Below are 23,649 nucleotides of genomic sequence, written 5' to 3' on the forward strand. Positions count from 1 at the left end.
TTCGTCCAGCCTCGACAGGGATCTCGATTTACGCAGGGCACTGGAAGACAGCTGAGAAGGTGGCGTGATTAGACTGGCAACCCCATTCGTCGTCATCCGACGTAACTCGGAGTGACAACGAAAGGGAACGTCTACGGTTACTTATTTAACCCTCGTTCCCTGAGTAGGGAACGGAGACGTTACGTCTGCCTGCCACTTTCCGCTGTACCGCGGGGATCGCCTGAGCTCAGTCTTGGCTCCTCAGCGAAGAAACATATCTGCTTGCTGCCGGCTTCCTCCTTTTATACCCACGAGGTGGGGCGGAGTTACGCCATGCAAATTCCGCAGACCCATGGCATTTCTTTGCCATTGGCTCGTTTTGTAATACTCGAAGTTGATAGGCTTTCTAAGCGAAACCCCATTCTTCGTCATCCGACGTAACGTCTCCATTCCCTACTCAGGGAACGAGGGTTACATAAGTAAGCTTAGACGTTTCTCAAACTTACGTCATTCCAAACCCACAAGACTTTATTTTGATGTTCCCTTTTACACATTCTGTTGACTACAAGTAACATTGCACCACATGTCTACTAACTCTCATTATGTGTTAGTAGAGTATTAGTAGACTGGTTTGATTAGGGTTAGAATAAGTTGGCATACTTGCAAAGATATTAAGCAGACAGTCTACTAATACTTTAATGAGAGTTAGTTGACATGTAGTTGTAAAGTTACTTATAGTCAGTAGAATGTCTGTTGGAGGACCGCATCACAGTAAAGAGTTAGCAGATATTAAGCAGACATTCAACTAATACTCTATTGAGAGTTAGTTGGGACATAGGTGCAACATTACTTATTGGGAACAGAATGTACAAAGGGGACCTTGATTTTTCTTTGAAACAAAAATTAAGATATTTTTAATGAAATCAGAGGTTTCTGTCCCTCCATTGAAAGTCCAGGTGACCAAAATTTAGAAGATTAAAAAAAAGTTCAAACAGGTATCTTAAATTGAATCCATATAAATCGAGCAGTTTAATCCAAGTCTTGCGATGACTTGCGATCGCTTTATAAATGACCTTTCGTGTTTAACATATGTGATGTGTATGTGTGTTTTTATATGCGAGTAAAAGATTAAAATAAATCTGTTCATTACATAAAGCAAAAGTTTCTCTCCACAAGACTTACTCCACAAGATTAACACCTTGATTAACCTTTTGGATCTTTTATGTTTGGGTTACCTGGACTTTCAATGGAGGGTCAGAACATCTATTTTAATTTGTATTTCAAACATTTACTAAATTCTTAAGGGTTTGGACCAATATGAAGGGTAGCAAATGATCAAAGTGAGGTACTCTAGGAAAAACTGGAGAGGGGAAGCTTGTTGAAATTTATACTTGCCTTTATCCAATGCAGGGTGTGAGTGACAGATGACTTGGTCTTACATTGAAGCTCCACAGCATCTCCTTTAGAAACAATCAAGGGGCCTTTTGGAGTCACTTCCACAGGGTCAATATCTGACAGAGCAACACAAGAATGAATGTAGCTATGAGGTGATGGAAAACGTAACTAGACGTGAACTTAAAAACTGAACCTTTTTTTTAAGTCCCACCCACACCAAACATTACTGACAAACCCTAACAACTGCCATTTGACATTTTCTCAGACAACCTTTTGCTCTTTTCTAATGTATAGAGAGTATATGGGAGTTTCAGAATCAGAATAGCTCCAAAACATCTGTGCTTGGAAGGTTAAACACTCTTTATCCAAAGGTTTTGTAAAAAGATACTGTATTGTCATGGATGAAAAAAATAGTTTGTGTTGACAGCAACTGTGTTAACAGCAGAAGAGTGAATGTGTTGTATAAACATTAGGAACAGTTGTGTTCCCTTGTAATCGCTTTCAAATGATGCCCTTTTCAGTTGATGTTGACAAGCAGTGATGTTATTGTAAACTAAATCTAAAGCAATTAAAATTTATATAAATATAAAATTGATATATTAAAATTGAAATAAAGCTGAAATAAAATAAATATAAGATGACATACAAACATAAACAAAAATAATAATGAGAAGCGTTTGCCTTGATTGCCATTTTTAATGAACTTAGAGCGTCAATTTAATACTACTTTTAAGAGAAACAACAGATAAAATGTCACGATTAATTCCAGACCATGTAAGAATAATATCTAGCTAATTTATAACACATAATGAGTACATTTTACTGATAACACACTATTCTTGGAAGTCTCTTTTTAACTGTTCTGTAAATCTTGTCTGGATTAGCTATGGTAATGAAGAATGTTTAACAAAGAATCAGTTATGCATGTCATTTAATAACTTGCCCACATTTGTATTTATTATAGAGTTTGGAATTGATACTTACAGTGCACGCTTAAGTGTAGAGTTTTGGTAAGTTCGACATCTGGTGAGGCATCAAAGTCCTGAGCGTCACACTTATAGGTTCCATTATCATTTCGAGTGACACTCTTCAAATATAATGTGCCTTTCTGTCCGCTCAGTACTGAGTCCTTGCAAGTGAGTGAGTAAATACGGGAGTGAAAATAATATACTGGATCATTTAGTTGTGATTTAGCATATTACATGGCCTCTCACCTCTTTAGTAAATTCAAACTCTGGCTGAGGGTTTCCATCGGTCTCACACACCATCTCCACATCATCCCCCTCTTTGATTGGCCCCTGATTCTTCACTTCGAAGTAAACATTTTCTGTCGAATCTGATTGGAGGAGAGCACAGGACGAGGAGTTTGAGGCATATAGTTGACGTATGAGACACGGGTTACTGTTTCTTTGTAAGTATGTGTATCTCACTCACAGAGCAATGAGAGGTTGAATTTATCAGAGTTCTCGTGTAGGGTTTTGTTTTCTGGCATGAGGTACTCCACCGTGCAGTGGAAGACTGATTTAGCATCGGCTTTAACCGGCTGCATGTACAGCGTGCTGGTGATGGTGTACAGGCCTGAGGCTTCCTTCACCAAACTAGGTATCATATATGTTTCTGAGAAAAAGAGAGGAACAAGATTAAATTTACAGTAAGAGATCTAAAAGTGTGGGAGGAGTAGCAAAATGCTAATTTAACAAATACATTATATATGTACAGTAAATATTCTGAAAGGTTTTTAATATAATATATATTACTGCTCAAAAGTTTAGGGTCGGTAAATTTTTTAAATGTTGGAAAGGCAGACATTTATTTGATTTTGATTTTATTTGATGAAAATTGTTAAATAATATTACTATTAAAAATAATTTTTTTTCTATTTTAAAATGTAATTTTCAGCATCATTACTCCCAGTCATCAGTTAAATGATCCTTCAGAAATCATTCGAATGTGCTGATTTGGAGCTCAATAAACATTTTTAATTTTCAACAGATTACATTTTTTGTTACAAGGTAATTGTTTCTGCTGTCACTTGATCAATTTAATGCATATTTGCTAAATAAAATTATCATTTTCTTTAAACAAATGAGCCCAAACTTTTGAACGGTATAGTGTTTAATTTTCTGTTTTAGTGTTCTGTTTAAGTCCCCCATTTAAATCCCACATTTTTGAACCCCACTATAATTCCAGTAATACTGCAATGTACGGGAAAGAGAATTTAAAGGACTTTAAAGAGCTGACTTATTCTGACTACTTTTTAGATTCAGCACTTACTTTCCTTTTGGTTCTTTTCATCAGGCAGCGGATTGTCCCCTTTAAACCAGATAATACGAGGCTGAGGGTAAGCATTCCTGCTGGTGCACTTGCCCACCTAAACAAACATACCACACAGATTTTTGACATGCTAGATGTTGTTATAAGATTTTTGACAAGCTTTTCATTAAGTCATTGTAAGGCTGCACAAATTAAATATACATTTCAAGACTCAAAGCAATCATATATAGCTAAAAACATCTACACTAAATTCACCTCAGAGGAGGAAGTAGTGTCATGACTGACAGTGATGGCCTGATTATTGTCTGTTATCACCGGCTTCTCTGGAGCAACTGTGAGAGGAAAAGGGAAGATAATTTTCATTAATAACTTAAATCAAGTCTGAGATATGGTTTCCTAAACCAATTACATGCAAATGCCCACTGCAATTGGCCATTTGGCCATATAAATACCAACACATTGAGGGAGAACTCAATGAAAGAATCATGACAGCTGATAACTGGCTCTTTAAAATGTGCGCTAAACCATACATACCCAGGATGCCCATTTATAATTTTCTTCTTCAACTTTTTATCATTATTTTAACTAAATAACTGCTGCCATGATCAAAAGAAATACACACAAACAGCTATTTTAAATAAAATTCAGTTTACCACCTGCTTTCTATGGGCGGTAATACCGTAACGTTTAATGTGCCAGTCAAATTGTGCTGAGTCTTGTGAATATGGCACAATATAACAAGCCTAATTTGCATGCAAAGGCGCAATTGTGTTGAAAAGAGTGACATTCACTCAGTTTAAAATGGTTTTGCCACTTATAACTGGTTTGGAGCTAGTTAGTGAATAAGAATAAGGGTTTTGCACCGAAATACTTTGTGCAAAAACTTTACTGAATTTGCTGCTTAATTTTGCACATGGACACATGAAAAATTAGCTAAATATGTTAAAAAGCAAACATTAAGATGCATTAACACTATGACACTTCCAGCTCCATTTCCAAATCACGCTGCAGCCACTCCCCTACCCACCAATTCACACGCAAGGTCACCATATCACTGCTCTCAGCTGTCATCTGGTTCAAAAATAAACTGAATCAGAGTTTTTAATAACATTAACAGTCATGCCATTCTTCACAGAGCACTTGGTTTCGGTCGATCTCTCAGTCACCAAAGCATTGCCCTCATGTCTTAATCTTTCTCAAATTTTTTTTTAAAAAGACACTTAAAATAAAGACCCACACAAGAACATGTGTGAGTTTGCATGGAGATATATCTCTTTCTCTCTTTACATAAGGACATGTCCCTCTGGTGCAGCCATTAGCAATGAAGCAGGCGGCAGCATTCGTCTCCTGGGAGGAGATGCCATTGTTTTCCAGTCCCCCTGCTCTCATTCACAATTATTACAGCCATTACTGCCTCTCTCGCTCCATGAAGTCTGGGACAGAAAATGAACAAAGAGTCTGTTCTGCTGTTTTCTCTGATCTGCACACACACACACACACACACACACACACACACACACACACACACACACACACACACACACACACACACACACACACACACACACACACACAAAATACTACGCAGCCTACACCCTCCTACACACAATCAATTGTCTAGTTTTTCATAAAAGTGACCCTATCACACACAGCTGGGGGAGGGTCTCTAAAGAAATAATGAATTGCTGAGTAGGGGACTGAAAGTTCAATACCATCTAATGCAGGCCAATTAGAGACGCAAAATAATAATAATATAAAAAATCTATAAACCGTGATAAATTAAAAATACCATAAATTGTGATAAATATGCGATGTACCCTGACTGAGGTCTATAATATATAATATACATACAGTGTTACACCACCTTTTACAGTAAACTCAAGTTAATTAGATGAAATGGGTGCCATCTCATATCTAATAGTGATTAAATATTAATATATGTTTAAAAGTAACAATTTTGTTTGCACTTTTGTCTTTTTTCAGTATAATATCTAATCATTTATATCTAACCATTTGAGAAGATTTATTTGCTAATCATATTAAAATATTTATATACATTTTAATATAATTAACAATTCAATCTTGTCAATATTTTGTTGTTATTATATTATAATATCTAGCTCTACATCTTACATTTGTGCTAGTCAGCCAATAATGAAGACTACAGAAAACACACCTCATCCCATCACTGATTAGATGTTCCTCCCTTAATTGTGTTTTCTCAGTATAATATCTCCCAGCATTTCAGGGATCAGCGAGGCAAGGACAAGCCGCTCTGCTCTTAGGTCAGTGGTCATTAACACAGTGCTCAATGCACATAGAGCTCTTTGGCTTTCATAATTCTTAAAATGACATCCATCAAACATGACAAGTGCAATCACTCTATTAATCAATAGTGTCAAGTGCAATCTGTACGGCCATAATTGACCCCGGGCCAACTCACAGACAACACCCAAGACTAATGAATAGGGGTAAAAATGGCTGGCCATATGTCCCATATGAGTTTAAGGAAATTGTGGGAGGAGAGGACACAAGCGATCAAACCAAGTATAGGCTAAGCTATACGTAAGAAATATGACGTGCATATATTTTCAGTCAGACTTACAGAAAACCTTGACCTGGGTCTCAGCGTCAGACACCCCCAAAGGCCCTGCGGTCACTTGGCAGAAGAAGCTTCTCTCATCCTCCACCATGACAGGGGAGATGGAGAGGGACAAGTCCTCTCCCATTGTTAAGCGTTCTGTCAACGGTGTGCCAACTTCAACACCAAAACCTTGCGGAGACTTGTAAGCGATTTGCTTTCTTGCACCTGCGACTTCCTGAGGATAATGGAAACACAAATTCATCAATGCAGTACAGTATTTGGTCATTAGGAGTCTTTAACTACTATGTACTTACATCAAAAAAGAAATAACTGAAAAATGTACTTACTTATTGTTTGTATGTTTTATTGCAAATTACTTTTGTTGGTGGGTTAAGGGGTAAGGTTAAGGACGAGATTTTGGCGGTATGGTTAGGTTTAAGGAAGGGTTAAAGGCTAAGGAAAGGGTCAGCAATGTATCTATAGATGTAATTAAAAAAAATGTTAATAAAAACAGCTGAAATGACATGCAGGTTTTTCAAGTATGTGCACAGTAAGTGCATTGTATCAAATTATTAATTCAAATATAAGTAGTAGTTAAAGAAACGTAATATAAAGTGGGACCTAGAATTGTACATGATCTGTATATAAAATAAGAAAAGCAAAACAAGTGAAATAGATTAAAATGATATAAAGTGTAATTCTAAGTCATTTATGTACTCACAATGTACCACTGGACCACAACTTTAGAGCTGGCTTCAGAGATGGTGTAGTTGCAGGGCATGTTGGCGGTCTCTCCTTTAATCACTTCCACCTTTGGGGTCACAGTGACCTTTACAGAAGCTAAACATACTGCAAAGAGAAGAAAAAAAATGTACTTGTGTGATAGCAATCATGTCTATTTTAATTGAGAATCGTTTTTTGTTTTTATTGGTTTGGCGGGAAGGATCGAGGGTTGGATGGGCGGTAGTGAACAACACTCATAATAATTTGCCAGACGGCTTTTCACTGCAGCAGTCTCGGAGTCACACGCGGTGAGAAACGATCCACACGCTGTGAGACTGAAACAGCCATTGTGTTCCTGCTGCCTCCAAACATGAAGCCCAGCTGCACAGAACCAGGTGCAAGAGAGCAAGAAAAAAAACTGCCGATAACCCTTTGCTCTTGTGAAATCGGGTAGTATGAGTCCACAGTAGAGCTGGGCGATATATTTTATAATCCACAATATATTTAAAATGACTTTGAAGGCAATGTAAAACTAAGTAACATCATGAATATTTAAAATATTTGAATGCGTTTTGAATTTTTCCATTAAGTTTGCTTAAAAAAAATGTTTTTTGTTTTTTTTTTGGTTATGCAGCTTGAGAGGGCTGTGAAAGATATTTTAAATCTGTCCATGCTAATTCAATAGCTTCAATAGCAAAATTTGGTAGAAATTGCATTAATTTTAGTGAATCTTTTCAAATTGTCCATTTTAAATTATGAATGGTTTTTGTTATATAGCCTAGCTGTTCTTATATATATATAAGCACATATCCCATAAATCCATTTAAATATCTTAATCTTATAAAATTTCTAATTGATGTTTATTGTTTCACAGCTGTTCAAAAGATTGGGGTTTGGTTTACAAGTTTTGTTTAACAAAAAATTATCAGTAAGGCTGAATTTATTGGCAAAATTTATTTTATTGTATATATATTACTCAATTTATTTAGGTAAAAAAACAAAACAGTATAAACATTATAAACAGTATAAACTAAATAATATTAAAATAACTGTTTTCTATTTGAATATATTTTAAAATGAAATTTATTCCTGTGATGGCAATGCTGAATTTTCAGCATCATTACTCCAGTGTTCATTGTCACATGATCCTTCAGAAATCATTCTAATATGCTGATTTGCTGCTCAAGAATAATAAATATAATAAAAATATATATTTTTGTTCATTTAGCAAATACAAACAAACAAACAACTCTAGAATAGATAACTAGATTTTACAAAACACTCCCAAACTCAATGAAACCCAGATTAAGAGTTGTCTTGTGTATATGTAAAATGGCCATGGAGTTGCCTTGTTTAGAGAGATCACAGGAGTAGTGTGGCATCCAGACAGACAATAATCTCGTCTAAGATCCTCCCTCTTCCCTAGATCCCTCTGGCTGATAGACACCACACATGAACACACCCACCAGCAGATTCTCATGACTCCCACCAGGAGCACAGAACCCAAACAAACAGCTCATGATCACTCACAGTACAGTAAACAGCAGGGGTTTCCAACCTTTTTTCATTTGAGAGCTACTTTTTTTAAAAGATAGTGGCCGAGAGCTACTCATGTAGGTTAATACAATACTTAAATCTCTTAAATAATGTGTCATAACTCTCATATTAACAACTATCTAAACTGTTTTAGACCTAAAAGAGTTTTTGTAGGCCTATATATGTCATCCTTAAATGTCAGAGAAAAGAACAGAATCAGAGATTTTTTTTTTTTAAGAAAATTGTACTTTGCATATTATACTGTAAAAACACATAATTATAGTTGATTTTATAGTGCATCTTAACTAGAGATGAAATGGCATGAAAATTTCATTTCATGATTAAAGTGACCAAAATGATCACGGTTATCACAGAATCCTGTTCAAAAAGTACTAATACTACACAATAAAATCAATTCACCAAGGTTTATGTCGAAAACCAGCAAATAACAAATATAAGAATTCATTTGCACTTTTTGTTTACATAAACAAAATAACAACATTAAAAATGATGGCCAGATTTCAAAGGAGTGTCTTGCGACATGCTATCTACTAGCATGTAGCCTACAAGTTCAAATAAAGCTTTGACAAAAAAAGATTTATAAAAAGCTTACATATTTCAGCCTTTAAATCATTTTTATAAAAAGAATGAGTCAAAAAAGATAAAGTGCTGACGTTCACAATGCACATTAGCTTATCTTTCATTATTAATAGTAAAATCGGTCCGATTTTCCCGTGGCGTCTGTCGTTGCTATGCAACCATGCACTGCGCTCTCCACAATGACAAAGAAGTTTTAGTAGCTAATGGATTTTTCATCTCGCTGCGCCTGAAAAAAATGAGCGCGTCGCTTCAATTATGAGCTTCCTACATTTGAAATAACGAACTTGAGCGCGCAAAAGACGCGATATGTGAACGCCCCCTTGGTGAGCTACCTCCAATCAGGCCACGAGCTACTGGTAGCTCGCGAGCGACTTGTTGGAGACCCCTGGTATACAGTATACAGTACACACTGTCTGAGGGATTACAAACAGTTCATAAGAGAGCAACTTCACATACTGAGCTCTACAGAAAAAGGGAAACAAAAAGAGACTGTACTTTCCCTTTAAAACTAAATCAGCACAACACATGAACCAAAGCACAGCAGTCAGATCCAGAAGTTGAAGAGTTCTGCATTAGCACTCAACAAATAAAATGGGCTGATATGGACAACACAAGTCAATAAAATTAAGAGTGCCTCAAAATTGTGTGTGTGTGTGTGTGTGTGTGTGTGTGTGTGTGTGTGTGTGTGTGTGTGTGTGTGTGTGTGTGTGTGTGTGTGTGTGTGTGTGTGTGTGTGTGTGTGTGTGTGTGTGTGTGTGTGTGTGTGTGACATTTATCTTGTGATTGACAGAACGCTTCACAGATCTCAGTACATTATAGCTGGGTCAAAGGTCTCTCTGTCTACCATACAATGTTTTCTTCTGTAGTCTATATGACATTCAAAAACAATACTCCTTTTTCATATCCTTTCTCAGATTAACTATCCCTTGATTTTACTCCCTCATACACCTCCATCACTTACTATCTGGCCCTGTCCCAAATGCCAGCCTTTGCAGTGGTGATGTAATTTATCAAAAAACTTTATCAAAATTTACCGTTTTGTAATATCCACTGAGAGAAAAGAGTGTGTGTAAAGGTGATATAATTGGAATCACTTTCAGAATTATTTTTTACCAGCTGAATGGTAAAACATAGACAGCCAATGAGAATCCATCCTGCTTTAAAGAGATTGAGCATTTAAAGCAGCAGACGACCCATGGAAGGGTTGGTAGGAATGCTTTGGAAACCTGTGTTTTCATTCTTCAAAACCTATCATTTTGGTTGTCCTAACTTTTTTATATTTTTTTGTTACAAAGAAGAAAGCCATACAGGTTTGGAATCACATGAAGGTGAGTAAATGCTGAAAGACATTTAATTTTTATGTGAACTATCACTTTAATATGTCTGTTTAAAACTCTCACTCCATTCTGATCAATACTACTTCTTTTCTGCCTAGGAGAGCAGCTGGACAGACAGAGGGGCAATTAAGGGGCAATTAGTGCCTCCTCTGTTCAATCTCCCCCTCAGCAGGGGCTGGATGGGGCGCGGTCAAGGGCATGTGCAGGTGGGTGCGAGTCATAGCAAGTGGTAAAGATAATCGGATTTAAAGAAAGAAAGACAGCATGTGTGATCAGTGGCGAAAGAAGCAGATGGACAGGAGACTTTCTGGCTGTGAGCACCAGACACATCGACAGACACTCACACTGGGAGGAGACCGTACGTACACACAGATACACAGACACACAGACACACACACCCTCACATTCAGTATTTATGAAGCGCATCAGGTCGGCACACTGTATTCTGAAAACTTAAGGGAGTTTTGAGACAGGTGGATCATTTCAGTATTGGCAATTGCTGGCGAGACAGTTACAGAAAGAAACGGGCCAGTCAACTTCAGAGAGACGGAGAGCTGCCACTGTAAAAGACTGTTATACCCCTGAAGTTCTACCCCAAAGTTTTAGCTGAATACTATCCCTCACACATGCGCACACACAGTGGGAGAACAGATGCCGCTGTGATAAGAGCCAGCTGCCTCTCCACTTCAACATCCAATGTCTCCAATACATCGCTACGCATTGCTTATAAAACTCACTGAATCATTTATTCAAACTATTTGATTCATTTGGGAACGAAAGAAGTGACATATAAGTGAATCATTGAATCGTTCAGTCAATCGTAATTATTTAAATTCACTATGAAATCGAAATTGACTATTCGTATTTGTTGAATGGGATGTTACAGTGTTTATTATAAATGATTAATCCACACACATCATTATTTTCTAAATTAACTTGCCCTCTAATTGTCACGCAACACATACAAAAATTGGAAGAGAACTCAAGTGCAAAAACAAGGAGGATTTAATAACAAAAACTGTACAAACACAAATCAACAACCCACGAGGGGGAAAACATAATAAATGAACATGAAACCAACACTGACTCTGAACATAAGAACATCAACAAGGAACTGGGAAGACGTATGACAACGAACCGACAAAGACTGCATCCAAGAGGAGACTTAAAAAGGGAACAAATAAAGAGGGGACAGGTGGAACAACTCAAACACTAATCAGGTAACGAGGGGGAGGGATCAACAATCACAACAGCACATGGCACAACATAACAAACACCCATGTGCAACACAAGACAGGACAGGCATGTGACATAACCCCCTCCCTACGGAGCGGCTACCAGACGCTCCATCAGGCTAGGGCGGGGCAGGAAGGAAACATCAGGACGGAACGGAAGGGACTGATCGGAGGGACTGAAGGGATAGACAAGGGCGGGACGGGAGGGACGAGAGGGACAGGGACATCGGGCGGCCAGGGCGAAACAGAGAGTCCATAGGGCGGTGAGGGAGAAACGCAGAGTCCATCAGACGAACAGGGAATAACACAGAGTCCATAGGGCGGTGAGGGAGAAACACATAGTCCATCGGCCGGCCAAGGCGAAACATATAGTCCATCGGGCGGCCAGGGCGGCGAAGAGCCCTCGGGCGGCCAGGGCGGCGAAGAGCCCTCGGGCGGCCAGGGCGGCGAAGAGCCCTCGGGCGGCCAGGGCGGCGAAGAGCCCTCGGGCGGCCAGGGCGGCGAAGAGCCCTCGGGCGGCCAGGGCGGCGAAGAGCCCTCGGGCGGCCAGGGCGGCGAAGAGCCCTCGGGCGGCCAGGGCGGCGAAGAGCCCTCGGGCGGCCAGGGCGGCGAAGAGCCCTCGGGCGGCCAGGGCGGCGAAGAGCCCTCGGGCGGCCAGGGCGGCGAAGAGCCCACGGGCGGCCAGGGCGGTGCAGACCCCTCGGGCGGCCAGGGTGGAGCAGATCTTTCAGGTGGCCAGGGCGGTGAAGACCCCTCGGGCGGCCAGGGCGGTGAAGACCCCTCGGGCGGCCAGGGCGGTGAAGACCCCTCGGGCGGCCAGGGCGGAGCAGACCCCTCGGGCGGCCAGGGCGGAGCAGACCCCTCGGGCGGCCAGGGCGGAGCAGACCCCTCGGGCGGCCAGGGCGGAGCAGATCTTTCAGGTGGCCAGGGCGGTGAAGACCCCTCGGGTGGCCAGGGCGGAGCAGACCCCTCGGGTGGCCAGGGCGGAGCAGACCCCTCGGGTGGCCAGGGCGGTGCAGACCCCTCGGGCGGCCAGGGCGGTGCAGACCCCTCGGGCGGCCAGGGCGGAGCAGATCTTTCGGGAACAGACACTGGTTCTGCCTCCGGCTCAGGAACAGGCATAGCAGAGACCGGCCTCTCCAAGATCCGAGTCAGACGCTCCAGATAGTCCGTCACAACTTTGGCGGCAACGCCAAAGGGAATCTCTGGCTCGGTCTCAGACTGGACAGACGGGACGCGAGCGGTCTCTCGCTGGGCAGACGGGACGCGAGCGGTCTCTCGCTGGGCAGACGGGACGCGAGCGGTCTCTCGCTGGGCAGACGGGACGCGAGCGGTCTCTCGCTGGGCAGACGGGACGCGAGCGGTCTCTCGCTGGGCAGACGGGACGCGAGCGGTCTCTCGCTGGGCAGACGGGACGCGAGCGGTCTCTCGCTGGGCAGACGGGACGCGAGCGGTCTCTCGCTGGGCAGACGGGACGCGAGCGGTCTCTCGCTGGGCAGACGGGACGCGAGCGGTCTCTCGCTGGGCAGACGGGACGCGAGCGGTCTCTCGCTGGGCAGACGGGACGCGAGCGGTCTCTCGCTGGGCAGACGGGACGCGAGCTGTCTCTCGCTGGGCAGACGGGGCGCGAGCGGTCTCTCGCTGGGCAGACGGGACGCGAGCGGTCTCTCGCTGGGCAGACGGGCGTCTCCTCCTCCGTCCATGACGGCGAGAAGCCGGCCCAGAACTGCCTTCCACCGGTCCAGGATCGAAGGGGGGCCAGGATGGAGAGTGATGTTGACCCTCCTCTCGACCACCTCCTCCTCCTTTACAACCTCCCCGGGTCCCACGAAAAATTACCTGGCGGGTCCCCCGAAAATCTCTCCTCCCCCGCTCCTTGGCTGGGGAAGAGAAGTCCGAAAACCCCCCGCTGGAACCCAGGTTTGGCGGAGTCCTTCTGACACCGCCGATTGGAGAGAATTGGGTTGATCCAAATCTGGAAATGAAGTAATCTGGGCAATCCAAGTCGTCGTCATCCATATACCTCCAGCAAAAATCCTCCATGCTGCTGAGTTCTCAAAGGGTCGGTTCGTTCTGTCACGCAACACATACAAAAATGGGAAGAGAACTCAAGTGCAAAAACAAGGAGGATTTAATAACAAAAACTGTACAAACACAAATCAACAACCCACGAGGGGGAAAACATAATAAATGAACATGAAACCAACACTGACTCTGAACATAAGAACATCAACAAGGAACTTGGAAGACGTATGACAACGAACCGACAAAGACTGCATCCAAGAGGAGACTTAAAAAGGGAACAAATAAAGAGGGGACAGGTGGAACAACTCAAACACTAATCAGGTAACGAGGGGGAGGGATCAACAATCACAACAGCACATGGCACAACATAACAAACACCCATGTGCAACACAAGACAGGACAGGCATGTGACACTAATCTTTAATATAAAACATTAATATCCCTCCCCCTCAATCGCAATTTCTTTTTCATGTCGACATATTCTTTCATAATATATATTTAAGGCAGAGGTTATTTACAGTGTAAATTATTATGTTTCTACCAAGTGTACAAAAGCAACAAAATCTGTTTACACCAAGTGCAAATAGCAATAACATTCACAAAAAGAGCAAATTGTACTATAAAGTATGATAAGTTGTATATGTAACAGTGGGCAGACACATTGCCGTTTTTAATCTAACAATGTGCCCTTCCCTCTATTTTATAACCTCCTTTTTTAATGTTCTGGCTGGTGCCAACACATGCACACACAGAGGGACTGATGTATTATACAGATGAATGATGTGTATACAGTACTTTTCCACTGGGCGGACATACTGTACACTTTTGCAGGCCCGCACACACATATGGGTTGATATGTGGTGGAAAGGTGATCACTCCCTCATGGCCAACAGCTTCAAATGTAAACTCAATTTTCCATTACCACCATGTCACAGGTACATCATCTGTCTCTTCTCTGAGGGCTTAAGCAACAGGTGTGCAGTAACTGCATGTGTTTCAATTGGAGCTCACAAGTTTGAGTCCGGCTTGCAACAGTTGCCTCGCAAATCTTATCCCTTCATCATTTCAAAATGGCCTTAGATCAAAAAACATCTCACTCCTTAAAGCTATAGTTAATTGTTGTTCACTGAAAAACTGAAACTGAATAATCAATAGACTAGTTTGTTAGTGTGTTTGGATGCTGCACAGAGGTTATAAACTGTGAGAGAGAATAGTGTCTCATGAGAGTGCATTTGAGATGTGGTGTGTGTATTTGTGGTAGGAAACAAACCCAACAACCTTCTAAAGACCCCTGTGGCTGATCTTATTGTCGGTAAAAAGTCATTTAAACCATTGCTGCCCACAATCTGCAGTGAAAAATAGAAAAAACAAGATGATAATCTAACAGTGCTCAGAAAGTATCTTTATTCTGCATTTCTATATCTGCTGGGCCACTTTGTTTACTTTTTATTATTAAAATAAAACTTGACCTTTCACGCTTTTCATTTTATTCTGACTACCTTTATTATATCCAGTCCGGAAAATAACCTCCTGAAGCAAATCCTGTTCAGAACAGACTGAATGGATGGAAATGTCTGTCTAACTGCATGTGACAGTGGGTGAGCACAGCTAAATTCATTTATTCAGAAGGTTCTGTGAAAACTGCCTGTGCATCTGACACAACCAGCGAATACAGCTGAAATCAGTCACTGGGGCAACTCGTTTTTTGTTTTCTGGTTAACATAAAATAGGATAAATTCACTTGAGAAACTGCATAAGAGATTATCATAGGCTTTTCATAGAAAAACTTCAGAGAATTTATTATGATTTAAACATTTCTTTATTTTTCTCAGACCACTGGACAACAGTTTTTCTTGTTGTTGGTTTTTCTTGTTCAAAATGTACAGAGATTCATGCAAAACATATGTTCTCAAATGAGTTCTGGTCTAACTTAAAACTGCATTAATAATTGCTTACAGGCCTAAAAGCAAAAGTATACTTTAACGCATATAGAATTTTAATTAACTTTAACCTCTTTAAGAAGTTTTTTTTAGACCCTCAAGTATGGATTCTGCATACTAACCCAAGCAAACAGATTCTTATATGTAAATGTTATAAACTGAAATGCATTCAGACACAAACAACATGAATATTCATGAGAAAATATCCACCCACACATACAGTACACAAACAGAAAAAGTGTTAACCTTGCTGATTTTCATTCAGAGCTGTAATTTTCAGCGATTATGTTGTGCTGAACATTATTGCTATGGCAACAGGGTAGCAGAACTGCCATTGGGGAAACAGCAGTGAGTGGGAAGAGAAAGTATCAGTGCTGCCTCAATGTCAGTAGTTACAGCTGGATGACATTCACTACTGCCGATGCTGACAGCAGATGTCAAGACTTAAATTTCAATCCTTTTGACACAAAAAGTTATTGTATGCATTCACAAGACTTAGAATATAGTGTACAAGCCATATGAACCACTTTTAGGCAAAAATACGACATTGTTTTTGTTCATTGAAATAAAGCTGATATAATTATTTGATGGAAAAACAAACTTCCACTTTTAAATCCCTTGGCAACTCACTGAAATAAATAAGTGCTAAATGACTAAAACTGAAATGAAAATAGAGTTAAAATAGTCAAAATGACAAGCAAATCAGAAAACTTAAACTAAAATTGAATTGAAAACTGAAAATAAAATAATCGCTTATTCAAAATATTAATAAAAATAGCAGTACATAATTAATACTAAAATAACATTGCTTTGATGCTTTTCTTTTTGTGGTAACCTTAGAGCTTGACACTTTAACTAGTGGCCAGTAGTTTCTTCAACAATTCAAGAAACCATGCAGACTAAAGACTCACAAGACCTCAGGAAAATTAAAGCTAAACACAAAACACTAAAAACAGCTGCTTCAGAACAGGAAGTAGGTGGGAAATCTAGAACTTCCTTCCTGACATCTCCAAATAAGCTGCCAAATACAAAATGAGTAAACTGCAGATAAAGAGTGTCTGTGAGTTTGTGTGTGTGTGTGTGTGTGTGTGTGTGTGTGTGTGTGTGTGTGTGTGTGTGTGTGTGTGTGTGTGTGTGTGTGTGTGTGTGTGTGTGTGTGTGTGTGTGTGTTTCATGGATGTGGAGGGTGGAGAGGGGCATGATGGGTCCCTGTAAGGCCTGACATCAGTCATCACTGCCATGATGAGACGAGAACAGGTGCAAGAGCACCAACAGCAGCTGCTGGCTCTCTCATTGACTTTGACACACACACTGGCACACAAACCCTCAGTCACAAGGCAAAGAGAAGAGATCAGGGTGAGCAGAATAAGACAGACACGTACTGTAGCAAGAGAGAGAAAGAGAAAAAGAATGAGAACTGAAACTGGGGATGAGAAATTGCCAAAAGCAAAAAGACAGAATGGAAAATTGAATAACTAAACTTTTTTTAGTCCATAGGTTGATCAACACTTAGAATAGCCAGACATTTCTCCTACAGTCACCTATTACACCAACAAACTGAGACAAATTGAAACCGTGTGAATTGAGTCACCCTAGTCAGAACCTCTTAACATTTGTTTTGCATTTCGGTACATTTTGTAAAGTGCATGTGTGAGCCAGTCATCAAACGAAGACATTCCTCACGATCAATACACTTTACTCAACTTAATTGATAATTCTTGTTTGAGTTAAGCACATGACTGCCATAAACCAGAAAGTGGTCACATCTGAAGCACGTCTTTCCCTGGTTAGACTGCACTTACACTTTTACTGACATAAGACTAAGGCTTGAATATTTACTTTAAGCGTTTAGGCTTAACTGACTGAGATTTACAGACTGTCTGTATGTGTGGTCAGAGTCTTATACTAAAACAGGACATCAAAAGAGCATGGGAATTTATATTTTGGCTCCTGCCGAGCGCTACATTCCTCCGCCTCATGCATCTCACTGTTTTCCTTTTGGGACCGTGGACTTGTGACAAATGACGTTATAGTATATTATTACAGTCATGTTGTTATGATTGCATGCTATTGGTTGTTAAACATTCAGCCATACCTTACATAATTCATTAGCCTTACACACTTCTCTGCACTTTAGTGACTCTGGTATACAAATCTCAGCAGTCTCCTCCATTCTCTGTTCCTTTTTCTCACCTTTGCTTGGTTAAAGTTGCTGTCAATTGCAGTTTAAAACCCATTTTACCTCTGTGAAGTGGTGTATTTCCAAATTAAAAGTGCATTCAGTAGTTTGGTGCCAATTTAAATTGTGTTGCTATTTTAAAAATAAATTGTGTTTCAGTGAAGAGAGATCTGAATGGTGTACAGTCACATAAGACTGTACTATAATGGTTTCCTTTCAAAAGTGTTTAAATTATGTATGATGTGGGTCATTCCCCTCAATGTATCACCATGTTGAAATGACGTGACCCACCATGTTTCACTAAATAACTGAGAGACTTCTCAAGCTCATTGATACACCACCTCTATAGACTTAAACCTGATGCAAAATTAGGTGAAGAGCAAAAATCAAACAGTGAAACAGATTTTATTTAGCAGCAGACAAAAGAAGAGAATCAGTATCTGCAGAGTCGAAGAAGCAGAATAGGGCTGAAGGCAGAACACAAAAAACCTGCGCAAACATCGGTACGGCATACACAAGGTGGACATAACGATGGAGAACTTCCTGAGCAGTGATGCCCAATTTGTTTTTTCGTTAGACAGGTAAGGAAATTAATTATTGTGTACACCAATCTCTAAAACTCATTAGTATCGGTCTAATTTACATAAAATTCAAAGACAATAATGCTGCTGCTCAACGTTGACAGAAGACAGTGCAGCGTCTTACACTATTGTGGTATCTGTACTTAAAGTAAGCAAAGAACAGCAATGTTAACGCTAGCTAAAGAACTACTGAATTTACCTTTAAGCAGAAAATTCAGTGAGGAAAAAAATGTAGGCATGACTTCCATCTCGTCCTATATTGGTCGAGAACTGGCTTGATTGTGAAAAGTCGGCATTGCCAAAGTCATTTCACTCGGCGGCCATCTTTAAAACGCCTCTCGGGCATGCGAAGTGCAGCTTCTATCTCTTTGAATGGGGAAACATCAAATTCTCCAAAACTTAAGCCAAGCTTACCGTAATGAGGTTAGATGTTGTGAAAAGGAGGTGGGAACCGGCGAACAATCAACAACTTTAATGACGTAAAATAACCAAACAACAAAACGAAAGTAAAGACACTAGCCCCTCACGGACAACTGCTGTCACATAATGAAACAAAACACAACATAAGTCCAGGCCTGTTCCTCTCTCGATCTTGACTGTTGTCGCTCCTCCATTTATGATTCCGCTTCTCCTTGAGAGATACGAGACCGGTGCGTCGCGCAGGTGTCACTCATTATCAATCACGCCACCGGCCTCGCGCCATTCTCTCATGGCCCTCGGCCTCGTCGGGCTCGCCACACTTACAATTAAATTTCATATTTGAAATCACCAATGAAATCTGAGTATAACTGTCTCATAAATTTAGTTTCTAAATGCTCGAATCATGACAGAAAAATAACATTTTCAGGCTGGATGCGCATGCGCAGTGGAAACGCGCCTATCACTGTTTATATAGGAACCGGAACTTATAACGTCATGCTGCAGTGATGTGATGACTTTACCAATCGGCGATTGGCTCTTATTTAGAAGGTGGGACTTATTCTGGCATATTGAGCATTGCACTTTTCCCGATTCCAAACAATACGAGTGACGCGTCTTGTGTTATTCTGTTAGTCTTTGGCATTACATACGAAATTTGAGCCAAAATGGAGCTAAAACCTTGCTTGAGTAACTATTTTGCTATTAGTAAACATTACTTAATAGGCCATGTGGCCTAAGTTACATTAGAAGAAAAGAAAAAAATCAGAAGAAGAGCAAGTTATTATGTGCTGATTAAAAATGACAAGATTTCCAATAGGCTGGAATATACCACACAACAGTTTTTCTACAGATTTTTGCCCCAATTTGAGTCGGCGCTAGTAGTGAAAGTCAGAGCTAGTCCACAGATTTTCAGCAGTAAAAATTGCATAGTGTATAATAAGCGCAGACTATTTGATTCCATTCCTTCGTAGGGCATAAACATGTTTGATATTTTGAGCCGAAACACATTGGGGTTTTTTTTGTACTGTAGCGATCGGAGAAAATTATAGACTCACTTAACAGTTTTAAAGCTCTTTTATTAACTTGAGCACCTGTGTGGCCGATGCTCTTGCCTCACACAGTCCAGCGTACCTCAAACTTCTGGAACTCCTTTTTCCCCCAGACCCTGCCCACACATACCTGCGCATACACCTTAAAGCCCCACACAACCACAACAAAAAAAAATACATGCACCTAGATCACACCTGACATAGAACATAAACAGTCTTTAGACTTGCTACACTACAATAAAAGGAAGCACATTAGAAAAGTAAAACCATGATTTCGTATTGACTATTATTATTATCGAATTAACCAAAATTATTATTTTCCAGGCCCTCTCTCTATCTCTCTCGATGATATAGTAAACCCAGGACACTCTAGTTTTTCTATAAATAGGTAAATAGTCTCAGTGTCTTGATGTCTGAGGATAAACAGTGGGAAGTGGGCTACAAGGTCAGTTCACGCTTGGTCTTTTGTGCTGCTGGCATTCCACCCCGCTATTGCTGTCGCCCTGACAATGGCATCACGAGTCAAACACATTCAATCTGAGGGCCAGCCCTAACAACTACACATAACATGAGAGAAAGAGGAAAGAAACATCGGAAACCACATTTACACAAATAAAATGAGAGCAATGTGAAGATCACATTATGATGATCTGTATGATAAATTAATAAAAGATGGGTGTTATTAAGCATGCACTTCATCATCCAATGCTAAATCTATGTAGGGGATATATTAAAAGCTATCCAATACACTGTTCTGCATCTATAATTTATAGTCTGGTTAGTTAGGCTGGTGCATTTTGTCTAAGAAGGTTATGCCGCAAATCCTGAATTAATAATTCAGACAAAATATATCCTCTGTAGCCAACACAGCTAATGTTTTATTCTTTTTTTACTTAGTAACTTAAAATTCCTACAAGAGGAAAATATCCAAATCTAAGATATGTAACCTTGCACTGCAAGACTAAATATAGAAGCATATCTGTTTGCCAAAATGACACAAATTATATCAGAATACATGATGTATGTCACTTAATCTGATCAGAGTTCGTTCTGTGGTCAACAAGGGACGGAGCGCAATATTAGGGCCCGTCTCGAAAGTTTCAAATTACCTGTTTCAGGAAACTCGATTTGAAATCGCCTCTAAGGAACTGGAATGAACCTCACATGACATTGACAAAACTGAAGAGATGGGATTCTTATTAGGGCATGTCAGCAAATAGGCAAAGATGAAAAAAAGAGTTAATATTTAATGCTGAGGGACAACTCCCACTCTCCCGATCACCTCAACGGCCCCCAGGCGGTGCAATTACAGCCCCGTATTCCTAACTTCGGCTCCCAGAGTAGAGACCAATGTGAGAATGAAAACTGGGGAGGGAGATGGGGTACTCTTTGGGGGTTGGGCGGTTACATTTGAGAGCAGAGAGTGCAAAAACCCCAAAGATGGATGGATGCAAATGGAGAAATATAAAAAGAGACAGAGATGTCTAAATGGAAGGAGTCTTAATGCTCCAATTGAGTGCTTGTCTGCACTCACCCATTTATTTGAGCAAAAAATGAGCATCTATAGCAGGAGCCAGATATATGCATTGTTTGGCAGAGCAATCAGTCGGGCTAGATGGCAGTTAATGGTGGAACAGCCAGTAATGGACATCTAGAATGAAGTGATTTAAATAGGAGAGCTCTAAGAGAGAAAGAGGTGGAATAAAAACTGAAAATGGAGGCAGGCAGCAGTAAAAAAATAACTTGATTGACAGCAGTGGGGTGGGAGTGGATGAAGGGGTTGTGTGGGGTGTATTAGTGCTGACAGATACTGCATGAGAGCTGCCATGCTGCTGGTGTGTTTTAATCCTACAGCTGCCGCATCCACAATGCAGGCTCTGCCGTACCACCCAACCTCATTATTGAGATAGAAGGATAAGGAAAAAAGAAAGAGAGAAAGAGAGAGCTCAGAAGATAAATAGTAGGGCCATGTGAGAGAGACATTACGGCTCGAGTTAATCTCGCTAAAAGGGTTAGGACAGCGAGCGCTGCCCCTTCACTCTCTCTCTCTCGCTCACTCGCGCTCTCTCCATCCAGAGCCACTTCTCTACTCCATCTCTCTCTTGCTGTGTCCCAACATTCCCTTTGTGCAGCATGTTTTTCTAGGAGGGATGATTGTAAATTGCATTTATAAATATTGAGCAGACAGTTTAGGGTGTAGATAACCAGAAGGAAAAGGGGTTATCCTGGCTCAATCAACAGAGCTTTGTTCCAGCAGGAAATGTGTTTCTGAGGAATAAAAATAAACATTAACCCATAATGCTGCAAATATGTCCACTGAGGTTCCAGATATCCATGTCAATTATATCTCTCATGGAAGTATTCATTTCTCCTGAAATCCCTTCATATACAAATAATTGAAATGATTTAATTATTGTTAATTATTTTATTTATAAAATTACTGATGTTTGGCTAATTGCGTATTTTTATACAATTATTCACAAATTAAAAACATAGAAATAGATGAGAAATTTGTTGAAATATATTGTCATTTTTCTAATTGGAAATTTAAAAAAAAATGTTTAGAGTTGACCAAAAATAAATGTATAAAAGAAAAAATACTAAGTGTACTTCACATCTTTAATGAGGGAATAACCTGCAATTGTGTATAAAGCATTTTAAAATTAGATAATCCGATGAAAAACACACAACTATTGATTTAAAGATATTGATTGCACAATACTGTTTTTTGGAAGATTTTTTTTTATGTGTTTTGCACACCAAGGCAGCATTTATATATATATAAAAAAAGAAATGTGATGCTATTAGAATTTATAAAAAATAAAATAGGGGAAAAAAAGTTCTCATTGATCCCAAACTTTTGAATGGTAGTGTAAGTAAAGTAACAATATATTTTATGTTTATTGCTGAACAACTATTTTCTTTTAAAAGTGCTCTACAGCCGAAATTAACCCTCATTTTTCATCATTGAATTATTTTCCTGTTATCACTGCAAAGCTGTTTGAAACAATCTGTATTGACTTGACTATTGTAAAATAATCAGATACAAATATATAAGTAGTTTGAGAGAGTAGGAAAACCGAACCAATTACATCAATTACAATGCTTGACCTCATTTTAATCTCCATGTCTAAAAATGTCTTCAAAAATTGAAACTGAGAAATGAGTTCTCATTTTATACTAGTTCCTCTCTCCATGTTTTCTGACTGGTCATTATAAACTTAAGTTCAAACGAAGGTCTGCTTTTAGCCAGGCCACACACAAATACATGCTTCCCTCCTCCAGCCCTCTGCTGCTCATGTCAGTTTTAATGCTAGTCTCCTGACTTCAGTTAACACTTCTCCTTTTGTCTGCTCTTTCACTGTTTCTTTCACCCTCCTTAAGCTCCACATTTTTCACACTCAGGTGCTTTATTAGCTGGACAATGGTGCGGGTGACTTTTGAAGGGAGGGGCTATGCAGCGGGGACTTTGCGGGTGGCTGGGACACAAACTTCATATATATATATATATATATAGTAAACTTTACTGTAGCTTTACTGTAAACTGATGAAGTAACAGGATCCTAAAAACAAAAACCCTACAACTTTCAGCCCACATTTCACTCTTTTCTTTGGCTTTTATAAAACGAAGAACTGAAAATGAATCTAATGGTGGTGATGGCGCAGTGGATAAGACACATGCCTTTGGTGTGAGAGACCTGGGTTCGAATCCACTGTGAGACACCAATGTATTCCTGAGCAAGACACTTAACCCCTAGTTGCTCCAGAGGCGTGCGACCTCTGACATATCTA

General features: G+C 40.1%; 1 protein-coding gene across 6 annotated transcripts in view; it reads right to left on the minus strand.

Annotated features, from left to right (window-relative positions):
- bcam (basal cell adhesion molecule (Lutheran blood group)) overlaps positions 1-23,649 on the minus strand; it is a 68,117-nt gene that overhangs the window by 20,019 nt on the left and 24,449 nt on the right. For all 6 annotated transcript variants that reach the window (XM_077211531.1, XM_077211538.1, XM_077211523.1 and 3 more), the window contains exons 2-9: positions 6,954-7,081; positions 6,254-6,467; positions 3,904-3,980; positions 3,649-3,745; positions 2,809-2,991; positions 2,589-2,710; positions 2,359-2,503; positions 1,375-1,490 (exon numbers count right to left, since the gene is read on the minus strand). In XM_077211531.1, the coding sequence (XP_077067646.1) occupies positions 1,375-1,490; positions 2,359-2,503; positions 2,589-2,710; positions 2,809-2,991; positions 3,649-3,745; positions 3,904-3,980; positions 6,254-6,467; positions 6,954-7,081 (1,082 nt within the window). The remainder of the gene's footprint in view (positions 1-1,374; positions 1,491-2,358; positions 2,504-2,588; positions 2,711-2,808; positions 2,992-3,648; positions 3,746-3,903; positions 3,981-6,253; positions 6,468-6,953; positions 7,082-23,649) is intronic.

The sequence above is a fragment of the Siphateles boraxobius genome, unplaced genomic scaffold, assembly GCF_051911475.1.
Source record: "Siphateles boraxobius isolate OS27281-9 unplaced genomic scaffold, OSU_SipBor_1 12, whole genome shotgun sequence".
Lineage (NCBI taxonomy): Eukaryota > Metazoa > Chordata > Actinopteri > Cypriniformes > Leuciscidae > Siphateles > Siphateles boraxobius.